At 38.1% G+C, this 12,263-nt stretch overlaps 1 protein-coding gene across 1 annotated transcript; it reads left to right on the top strand.

Annotated features, from left to right (window-relative positions):
• Positions 1-714: 714 nt before the first annotated feature.
• LOC110883604 (pollen-specific leucine-rich repeat extensin-like protein 1) lies at positions 715-11,912 on the top strand. Its single transcript, XM_035978866.1, has 2 exons — positions 715-1,013; positions 9,449-11,912. The coding sequence occupies exons 1-2, from the start codon at positions 910-912 to the stop codon at positions 11,046-11,048; spliced, it is 1,704 nt and encodes a 567-aa protein (XP_035834759.1). The 5' UTR covers positions 715-909; the 3' UTR covers positions 11,049-11,912.
• Positions 11,913-12,263: the final 351 nt, after the last annotated feature.

Raw genomic sequence — 12,263 nt, 5'->3', positions numbered from 1 at the left:
CAGGGGTGTCCTATGTATAAAAATCGAAAAAAATAAAAAATTTAACACTACTAGTAAAAACTTGAGCCGTAGCCCGGGCTACGCCCCACATAACTAAAGGTCCGCCCCTGTTTGATGTTATGTTTTTTTTGTTATATTTTTGCAATGTTTGTCTAATTAATGAACCATTTTATTTGCTTCTAGAAGTGTTTAGCCCATCGCTTTATAGCCTAGTGGCATCTTAGAGGTGGGATAAGGCTTTGAGACCAATAGGTCCTGGGTTCGATTCCCACAAGGGGGTTTTCCCAATTTATTGGGTTTTCTCCTGAATTTGTGTATGACATTATGACTAGTGGAGATGGATATGATCTGGTGGTTTCGCTGATGGCACGATGATACTCCAGTGGTCTGATCCAGATTTACCGTTAAAAAAAAAAAGAACACAGGTGTTTAGATCATAACTTTCATTTGTTTGTTTCCCAAACACACGACAATTACTACTGGTGCAATTTTAGATTCCTACTCCACCAACTTGTGCATAATAAATTGTTTTTACTCTACCCATTGCTGACAATGTGCATCCTTTTACTTCAATTATCAATGCATGTATTGAATTTTCCAGACCATCCATCAATGCATTTAAATGAAAGCTGCCAAAGTATCTACTAAAAACTATTCACCCGTGACTGCATTGATGTATCCGGTACTTAACTAGAAGAACCTACTTTCACACTTTAAATTCCTCCCCACATGACTTGCCATCCACAATAGCATCCCTCGTTGTTCAAGCTTGTTTGAACATCATACTACCAAATTGGTTGTCTTTCTTTCTTTCTCCAACGTCTATCACACTGATTGTTTTCTGATCTTCTTAACCACATACGGTTTTAGCGTTTGGACCGGCCTCCTCGCAAGCTACAAACCTATGCCATGAAAGTGTGTGTGCGCGGGAGCTTCTTTTTTTACAAGATTCCATGGCTGTTCCTGTTCTATCTTCCATTCATTGTTGGAATCGGTGATCTCGGAAACTTTAGGTAAAATCTCATTCCCTTTTATCCTAATCATAGTTTACTTATATTCTTTGTTATTGCTTTGTCATACCATTATCCTAATCATAGTTTACTTGTATTCTTGTAACTTTTTTATATGTATATTTTATTTTTCTCACATATAAAGACCATAATGTCATAGTGATTTTTATGAAATTATACTCATTATTTATTAACATTTAGAAGAGGTCATAACCAGAAATAAAGTTTCTTGGCTTGCTACATTTATTACCTCTCAAGTTAAGTTGTATGTAAGAAAATTATATAGTTATGTAAATTTGTGGATACATTATTTAATTATAAAATTTTTATCCTTAAACCCGTGTAATTCATAATAGAATTTTAAATAAAACTTATATCAAACGTAAGTTAAAATAAACATATTGCAACACTATACTTAAAATTTTATAACATATAATATTTTAAAGTTATAAAAAATAAAATAGGTTAAAAATTAATTATATTATAATAATAAAATAAAAGAAAAATAAAAACTCAAAGTCACCACGTGATTCATTTACTGCTTCAAGAGATTGTAATTCAATATTTACAATACGTTTAAGAATGAGATATTGAAAAAGAAAAGCATCACGATTATTATTATTATTATTATTATTGTTATTATTATTATTATTATTATTATTATTATTATTATTATTAGTATTATAAAGTGAAAATTTAGGATATGGATGATTGTACATATAAATATGATCTTTAAAATTTGAAATATACAAATCAAAACAAAATAATATAAATTAGTTGGAATCATTTATTAAAACTTAAATTTTTATACTTATAAATTGAGAAAAAAAAAATTAGATTTTTATAGTTATAAAATATAAATTGAGAAAAAAGTAGGAAAAATTGACATGTGGCATTTATTGGAGGTCTTTTATTATAAGTTAGATTAGATTAGATTATTTTTCAGATGCCCATATAATATCACCTCCTGTTACTGTTTTCACTCATCCTCTTGCTAGTGATCTGAACATATCAAATAAAACAATAACTCATGTTGCTATTTTCAACCATCCTCTTGAAAGCAAACATTTGCATTGCACTCATATGAAAACCGGATAAGAAAGGGTGCGTTATTTCTTAAATTTTGTCTGTAAGAAACAGATGCTTAATCTCTAACTGGGTCGGGCTCATGGGTAATAGATCACAGGTATTTTTGGTACATGTGGGTAAATGGGCCAGGTCGATTTCTCTATAAATAATTAGTGTGTCAAATTTAATAATATAAGAGGTTCTATGCATTGATAATACATTAATAATCCTGTGAGAGAGATAAAACATCACCCATTTGGCCACTTAAGAGATAAAAAAGCTTCAACATGTACAAAACCAGAGCAGAATGCATACAACAAAACCACAAAGTTCAATAGCAACAACATAAAGCAAAACTACACAATTCAAGCCCAACAACATCAAGCATGCATAAGTACGACAAGGACAAAATCAAAGTATTAGTATTTTAGCAACTCTACTTCAACAGAAACAATAAAGCATGAAAGTACTTGTGTTGCCACTTACCATGTGACACTAGGCAAGAATCGGATAAATTTTGGATCATAACATAAACTAAATTTAGATGGTATAATGTATTTTTGGCTTCTTTTAAGTAACTAAGTCTTTTAAAGATTAAGAATCCCGTTTCGTAAGTTGTAAAACACGTCTAGTGGTTTTAAGAGTTACTGGTACGTGTTTGAACAGTGAACGGGCCGATGTCAGGCAAATAATACGCTCATGATTCGTTCATGTATATTATTTGAACAATTAATTTATGCGTAGTAATAACGGAAGGAGTTTTGGTCTCCGGGCGTAAGATTTATGCAAGCGCAGGCGATATGCATGGATGAGATCGGTACAGTACCCGTACCCATACTGAATTTGAACAAAACTGGGCACCGAATACCGTACCGATCATTATGGTATGGTACGAGTATTGGTATCTGTATTTCGGCACAATACCCGATTTAGTACAATTTTGTTTTTTTTTTCTATCTTTTAATCACTTATATGGGTACTAAACGGGTAAAATTGGTACGAGTACCATTAAAGTACATGTACTAATAATTTAAATTGGTACGAATAGTAACACAATACGGGTACCAAATAGGTAAAATCTATACTTGTACCATATAAAAAATAAAAGTTAATTTCAAATTCATTCTTAATTAAATTCGGTGTCTGTACCATTTTTACCTGTATCAATACTGAAAGTACCGAATACCGAAATCAATAAAACAGAGTACCGATACAATGATACATGTACCGAATACCCAAAATCGGTATGAGTGTGTATAAAGGCTAAAAAATTAAAGTGGAATTTGATATAAAACGAAAGACATAAAAATGCTAGTTAGGGATTTATTTATTATTTGTTTCCTTGTAGGATTAGGAGACTTGTTTAGCAAGATTTATTTCAGTATAAATAGGGGTTAGAATCATTGTATTTGTCACACCCTGATATTTCCACGTATTACCGGTTGGCCCGGTGGGGAGTATCGTGACGTAGTTGATATCATCATAGTCAGTGGCGAAGCTTGAAAAAAAAGTTTGGGGGGTCGGAAAGTAACAGACCTAAAAATAATTTCTATCGCGTAGTTTTGAGTTGTATGTTCGGGTCGGACGTCGGTGATTCGATTCGGGTCGGGTCAAACAATAATATCAAATAAAAAACGTTCTCAAACAGTAAAAAAGAAGTTATCATTTTATTCTTATTAGCATAATCTAATAACAAAACAAGTTAACAAATCACCTTAAATTTCAAACTCTAGTTTCTATCTAAATTAAATGACAATAAGATTAAACAAATAAAATTAGACATAGTTACAGAAAGATTCAACAAGTTTAGGGCAAAAATTTGGAACAATTTCACCCTTAATTTCAACATAAATCATATAAATTGTAGCCCTAAATTGAACCTAAAGATAAAAAACACAAACCTTTACCCTTATGAAGATTGGATAGGGTGGGCTTTTAAGTTATAATGATTTGATTTGGGTTATATAATATACATTCTAGTATTCTACCAAATATAATGATTTGGGCTATAATATTTAGACTAATTAAATATTTTATTTGGGCTATATAAATAAAAAAAATTAAAACCGTGGGGTCGAAAACGTATATACCTAAATTTTTTATAAAATCGGGGGGTCGAAAACGTATATACCTACAAAATCCTATACGAAACGTACATATATAACACTACTGACCGAAAAGTTCGGGGGGGCGGGCGCCCCTCCCCGCCCCTTAAATCCTTCGCCACTGATCATAGTCAAACAACACAAATTTAAATGCACAGCGGAAGCAAAAGATAGATTTATTTCAACTGAATAAATTGTAATATTAAGTATCACAAAATAGTTGAAACAGATCCACAGGAGGATCGAAAGAAAAAGGAAAATTTTCAACAGACTTTAACATCTAGAGCTTGCGAGACTTGATTATTAATGCCTGGAGTAGCCAACCTATTACGTATAGTACCTGCACTTAGCCTTTTTGGAAAATACGTTAGTTTACACTGGTAAATACAACTTAACTGACTTATTTTGAAAAGAGTTTGAAAATTTATTTGAATGCACTTAGGCAAAAATTTCTTTATTAACTTGGGACAATTATTAAAAATAAACTTGTATACAGTTTTACTTATTTGTCGTCCATTAGGGTCGGTTTGTAGGGCCGGACAAGATTAACTGGCACGCCACAGGTATAATGCCCACAAGGTTGATTCCTTTAAGTGAATTACCAGTTTTTACATAATGCAACTGTCAGGTGTACGCCTACCCCTCGTGCTTAGGTCGTGGCCATTTCTTTGAATGATGCCAAGGATATCAAGGACATGGTCATTTAACCCCCAAGGGCCATACACCAAATAATACAGATTAAACGAGATATGTAATGCATTAATCACAATCCGATTTAAACGACTACATACCCGACCAAGCGGTATTATTATAATACCGTATCCCAAGCCCGTATTGGGAAAATAAGTTAAGAGTATTTACTTGAGCAAAGTATAAATAAAAAACAGCAAGTGCACGTAGCTTTTACCGGGCTCCTAATCTGGAACGAAGGTTTTTAATAACCTATTAGAATCCTAACGGGTCTTTAATTAAGCCTAAACTTAGACCGGTTAGTTTTAAAAGATGATACGGTCCGAAAAAGCATAATTAAGCGGAGACCGGATTATAATGTGGTTTAGACCCAACAAGCTTGGATACTTGTTTAATATGGGTAAACTAAACACATTCTGGATTTTGAGATGAAAACGATATGGTTTGACCCGTTTCGGCTAATATATGCAAACTAGTCACATAAGCCGATCCGAACGCGAAAAGTGCGTAACGGGTAACCAAATGAGTCATATGCAGGTTTCCTAAGTTAATATGCCTTAAATATGTTGTGACATCAGTAAGATATCTTCTATTATGTGACAACCCTCACTAAACCAGGTATCCGTACGATTTAATTAACTATTAATTGCTGCTTAGTTACTGTGCTTAACTGAAATTGCTGATGAACTGCTGCTTGACTGTTGATACTTGTATATTCATGCATCATACTTTACATACTGTCACTACACTATTTACATGTTGAGCCTTAGTGACAAACTTGATGCACAAGAAGCACAGTAGCACTAAACAACATGCTGATATAACCAGCATCAGGCAGACACTGCCTCTAAGGCCTGTTAAGAGCCTCAAATATTTTGACTACACTGGTAGTGAGTGTAGGGTTATAAGGATTGTGGAACTGCGTCTCTAGGAATAAGATACACTGATTTGGATGTGCCTAAGAACGTACTTTAAGTACAAAACACAGCACTTTAATAAATAACCCAGCTTCTAGCTGACTAGTAAAGTGCCAGAACATGAGAAAAATAACACTAGACACTTTCCAAAGTGTCAGAAATGAAATGTGTCACTAAAAATGTTAATAACGACACTTTAAAGCGTTACAAAAGGCTTTAACAGATTACTGTCCAACCGAACACCCGGACTTTACCCGGAACATGAAAATATTAGTATTTTCACTATTTATATTTTTCTGAGCCAGTCAGGGTCTCGGATTACCCTAACACCCGCCATAACGTGTAACATACAACTAACGGAGTTTAACGCTTAACTTAACTTGGTTTAATAAAACTAAACTCCTAATTACTAGTTACAATCGAACCAGCCCCCCCCCCCCCCACCATCATAACCGTCCCCTAACCTTGGGAGACACACATGGTACTTAGTGGATTTGATTGGTGATTTTTGTCTAATATCTTGGGGGCATACTAACCATTGGTTAACAACATCTAAATTGTTTATAAATAATACCCATTAACACTTGAGAGTTTATCACTAACAACACCACAAAAATTACCCTTCTCTCTTGCCCACCCACTCTCGGCCGAACCCCCTTACAAGCACCCACCCATTTTCGGTTCTTATTCACCCCATTCCAAGATCATTCAAGCTTCACGGGTCACGTATAAGGAGCCTTGGTGCACTCGGAACGCGAAGGACCTCTACCGTTAGCTTTTATCCACGCGATTTTCATCAAGATTCTTCCCTAGCCTTGAGCTAGAGGTATATTGTTTAAAACTCATATGTAGGCATATCTAAAGTGGTTAAAAGGAAGTTTGTCGGTTAAATATCAAAAACATACGTTTTGACGCTTTAAAAGTCTAGTAAAAACACTAAAGTGGTGGTTAATGACATATAACTTGTGTGAAAGTCGTAGGACTTGAAATATGTGATTATTGAGACCCGATCTATGATGTGGTAGCTCGGAACATCGTTTAACCCGAATTTGTAAGATCATGTATCTTCACATAAGCTCGTTTTTGACTAAATGCAAGGGTTAAAGGTGAAACTCTACCACACTTAAAGCATAAACTTGTGTAAAAATATTTTACTTGTGTAAAAGTGATTTGACATGTACAAAGGTGTTTAAAACTAGCGGATCTACGTATCCGCAAGTGGTATCTTTGAAGGACCACACTTTAAAAGAATCGTATTTTCTAAAGGATAGATCTTGTACTAATAAACATGATTTTACAAACCACAAGTGTGTAAGCACTTGTGAAATGAAAAGATCCGACAAGAAGCTAGTTTTGTCAAATGTGACTAGAAGTTGTAAAGACAAGTTTCTCTAGAAACGGGGTTTTCACTAAAACGGATTATTTACACACAAGATTCACCAAAAGTAAAGGGATTTTAGACAAACCACAAGTTTGTGTATTTTTACGATTAGGTCCATATTTGACTAGTTAGCATGTAGGAAGGTTGTCTGAAATTGTTGGGAACAATTGTTGATTTGATTATTAAAAGAAAATGATACGCTTAAAAGCGTGGCCACCTCCAGTTACAGAGGAAACTCTGGCGAAATTTCCCTAAAAACCTAACACTTAAACTGGTTTGCATTACAAGTGTTAGAATCATTTTTGACATATTTTCGAAACATAAATTTCGCCAAGACTTTCCCTAAAAACCTAACACTTAAACTGGTTTGCATTACAAGTGTTAGAATCATTTTTGACATATTTTCGAAACATAAATTTCGCCAAGACTTTATTACTAAATATTCGGAGGTGGGATTTTCACAAAATATTAACGTGATAAATATATATTTTCACACACTGTTTATGATTATTTTGTGAACTACATAAATATTATTTTTAAGGTAAAAATAATGTTTACGAATGATAATGACCCCAAAATAATACAAACGCTTTCACCATAAATATCTAAGTTACACCGGTAATTTTATTACCTCTCGTATGTAAAAACGTAACTTACACACTTACGGAAATATTTATGAACGCGTACTTTAACAACGTATTTTGGATAAATACCTTCATTTTGGGGTTGGATATATATAAAGATTAAGTGAGACTTAATGATGAAGAATTATACGCACATGTATTAAAAATCCCCCATCCTTGGGAAGGAAAATAACTACCAAGTTTATACAAAATGTAACACGAAATAGTTGTCTAACTATTTCCCGCGAACATAAACTGTAAAGCTAAAGCACGGCCGTCCGTCTAATAGAATTAGCACTTGTAGGTCGTTGCACAGCTTACTGTATTGGAGACGCTTGGTAGAGATACGCATTCACTGTGAGTTCATGTCCCCCTTTTCTCTAACTGTTTTCAGTTTACTTAACTGCGGGGGTGAAATACATGTTACTATGATTTACGAGTACTTTACAACGGTATGTCTAACGTAAGGAGGTGTTATACGATCATGTGAGTGGATAGGAACAACATGGGGCCATTAGTCCTCATGGAGGGACCGAGGGACAGGAGCGGTAGATCTATCTGGGTGTAGCGAGCCCAGCCCCCGGCCAAACTAGAAACGGACCGTGGGGTGACTTTGTCCACATACTTTGCCGTGGCGAAATCTGCTAGGTTTGAGTCTCCCTATTTGCACTTCACATATGTCAGTGGCCTTGCAAACCATTGGTGATCACAAGTCCTCTTACACTGCTACATACCACAACTATTTTTATACTCACAAATGTTTTACATACTCACTTACACGTGAACTCGCTCAACATCATTGTTGATTTTTCAACTCACATGTATTTCAAGAAATTAAACGGATCTGGCACGGTATGGAACGTTTTCCGCTGCACCGGTCATGAAGTCATCAGGGTTTAGGGTTGTGTCTCTTACCTGGACAAGACACAATCCCTAAATCACGTTTATGTTTTGTTATAAGTTGTAATGTTACTAAACAAGGTTATGGTTGCATGTTAAAAACAATGGTATTGTATGATGTTTTCAAAAACTTAATGGATGACTTGCATGGTTTTTAAATTCATATAGCTTGTTATGGTTAAGCTATGGTATTAAGAAGTCACACCAACATTAACCACGCTTCCGCAAAGCCAGGGTGTGACAGCTTGGTATCAGAGCTCTGATCATAGCGAACTAGGATTCTTTCTTGAGTCTAGACTATGATCACTAGGGCTCTCACGAAAACATTTTTCTGCATACCACTTAAGCCCAGATCCACAAACTTTTTACAAACAAATGTTGAAGCACATTTTATTCATTATTCTAGGCTCAGTCTGGGAGGCTGAGGTTCGGACTAGTGGGACTAGGAATGTTGACTAGTGGGACTAGGAGTGTTGACTAGTGGGACTAGGAGTGTTGACTAGTGGGACTATGAGTGTTGACTAGTGGGACTAGGAGTGTTGACTAGTGGGAATAGGAGTGTTGACTAGTGGGACTAGGAGTGTTGACTAGTGGGACTAGGAGTGTTGACTAGTGGGACTAGGAGTGTTGGCTAGTGGGACTAGGAGTGTTGACCAGTGGGACTAGGAGGATGGTTTGAATGCTTACTTGGTGACTTATGTGATTATTTGATTATGTGATTGACTGTTTGTGCATACTTGTGTTTATGTTACAGGTATATGGATTCGGCTGATTCAGGTGGTTCAGACACCACCGACCCCAGGCGTGTTGTATCGGATGACCTGGAGTCCTCAGAGCATGAGGTTTATACGTCAGACTTCACCAGCACAGATGAGGATGACTTTCAGCCATTCGCCTTACCCGATGGCGTTGATGAGCTCCCAGTTGGTCCTATTGCCGGGGATCTACCTCTGGCATTGATCCCTGCTCCTATGCCCTTAGCTGCTTTTCCTGCGTACGATTTGCCTATCGACGACGAGGAGGATGACATCGACATGTTTGAGGAGGAGCCTTTCGAGGAGGATGCTCAGGGCGAGGCCCTTCCTGCCGCCGATCCCTTGTTGATCGCAGACGCTCCCGCCGCGGAGTCACCTGCTCACTCTCCAGTCGCGGACTCCTTTGAGTCTGTGGCTTCTGTACCCACACATGCTCATAGTGCGCAACACCTCTCCCATGGGTCCGATTCTGACCAGGCTTTTTCTGTTGCCCCTATACCCAGTTTCACTTTCGACCACGAGGACGTGGAGGATTCCGACCCTATGTTTCCCCCAGGGTTCGACCCCGATCGTGACTTAGAGTTTGTTCCGATGGATCAGTTTATGGAGGATCCAGTAGACCCTGTTGACCCAGTGGATCCTATCGATCCAGATTTTGATTTTGACATGGCGTTTGACGACCCAGAGCTTGCCATAGCCCCAGAGCAGGCAGCTGCTCTAGACCCGTTACCTGAGCATGACCCTGTTCATGCTGATATTCCTCTTGAGCCTGTTGATGCTGATCCCCCTGTAGATGTTCCTGTGATCGAGGGCGATCATGTTGCTGTTGATCCTATTGTTCCTTTACCCGTTGGTGACATACCTGTTGATCCTGTTATTGATCCTGTTGATCCTGATATTGCACCTGTTGACCCCGTTATTGCTCCTATCGATCCTTTACCCATCGAGCCCGAGCACGCTCTTTTTGCGGAGCACATGGATCCTCCAGATGAGGAGGCACAGCATGGGTGGATACCGGCGGACGAGGATGTTCCACCGTTTCCCCCACATCACACTGGCGCACATCATGCTGACTTCTCATTTCAGATCCCACCATTTGTTCCTCCAGCGAGGCCTGGAGAGGGCTCTTCAGCCCACCCTTTCGGTCATGTACCGGTGACCATGCCTTTTATGCCTCAGATATCATCTATTCCATCTTCTGTTGCACCTGTTCATGTTGCACCATTCGACCTTGCCAGCACGCCATTGCTTTGGTCGACCCCATCTGCCATGCCACCTACAGATCCATACCACCCTTTTCATTTGGGCCATACTATTGAGGATCTCTTGATGTCGTTTGTACACCAGCACGAGTCTCATTCACAGCGACTCCAGGAGCTCGAGAGAGCTCAGTTGCCGCCGTGTCCATGTCATGGACAGACTTCTTCGCCCTTTCAGCCATACAGATCGTTACCTCCTGATTACGCTGCTCGACTTTTGACTTTGGAGCAGCAGATTGCTTCCATTATGCGGACACAGCAGGCGATGGAGGCAGACTGGTTACAGTTGCGCCGTTTGTTTTATACCCATTTTCCCCCTCCTCCACCACCATCTGCTTAGAGCTCATCGGTGCCACTTGGGTAGGCGAAGTGAGAAGGCGGCGATTGCTTTTTGTCTACACAGCATTTTGGGGAGACTACGTTATGACTTGACTTTTGTTATGTACTTGATGTTGTATTGATACTGATGTAGCTTTTGACAGGGGTGATGTAGCCCCTAGTGATTGATGATTGTATGTATACACTTATGATGTGGTCTCATTTATATGGCAATCGCAGTTTTCTCACCATATCTGGATTCGCTTGATTACTTGTTTATATTTTATGACATGGGATGTTGTGTAATTGACAATTGTGATGTGTGATAACATGAGATGTTATGTGATTATACTATTACTACCGTTATATATGTACACTATATTACGAACTGATTTACGTATTATAACAACGGAGCGTTACTATGGCCTAACCAACTTAAACCATCTTTTAGAAGATGCCGCCCAGACGCGATACGCGCATGCCCACTAACGAGGCAGAACTGCAACAAATCATTGCCGCTGCCATAGCACAGTATGCAGCATCTCAGCCCGGAATAAGCGGAAGTATTAACCAGGGCAACAATAATCCACCACATGGTAATATTTAAGTCATTAAGACGTACCATGACCTAAACGGATTTCCTTAGCAAGAAAGCTAATATCTATCATATGTTGCAATGAATGTGCAGGGTGCACATACAAGCAGTTCTTAGACTGCAAGCCCACCAATTTCGATGGCACCGGAGGCGCTATCGCTTTTACTCGTTGGGCCGAGAAGACTGATTCCACCATCCGCATGAGCAAATGTGCGCTCGACCAGCAGGTCACTTACATCTCAGGGCTGTTTCTAGACGGAGCCCTATCTTGGTGGAACTTACAAGTACAAACACTAGGCGAAGCTGCCGCCTACGCCCTGACTTGGGCCGAATTGAAAGAGCTTATGCGCAAGAAGTACTGTTCCCGCGCAGAAATTCAAAGGTTGGAGACTGAATTTTGGCACCTAAAGATGGATGGACCAAAGGTTGCAGAATACGTCCAGAGGTTTCATGACCTATCTCAAGTGGAAATCGGGGTATGACAGGTTGGTATCAGAGCCAACGCTGAGTGAATTAAACACTATCCTAATGTGTTTAATCTCAGTTACACAATTGCACATTCCTCGATTTTCGAGTCTAGACAAAGAACTTAGGAAATGTTCAACATTTCGTTTAATTTATTTTTATTTATTATTGCATTGT

The sequence above is a fragment of the Helianthus annuus genome, chromosome 10 (genome assembly GCF_002127325.2).
Source record: "Helianthus annuus cultivar XRQ/B chromosome 10, HanXRQr2.0-SUNRISE, whole genome shotgun sequence".
In the NCBI taxonomy this organism is placed as follows: domain Eukaryota; kingdom Viridiplantae; phylum Streptophyta; class Magnoliopsida; order Asterales; family Asteraceae; genus Helianthus; species Helianthus annuus.
This window is presented reverse-complemented; position numbering and strand designations above follow the sequence as displayed.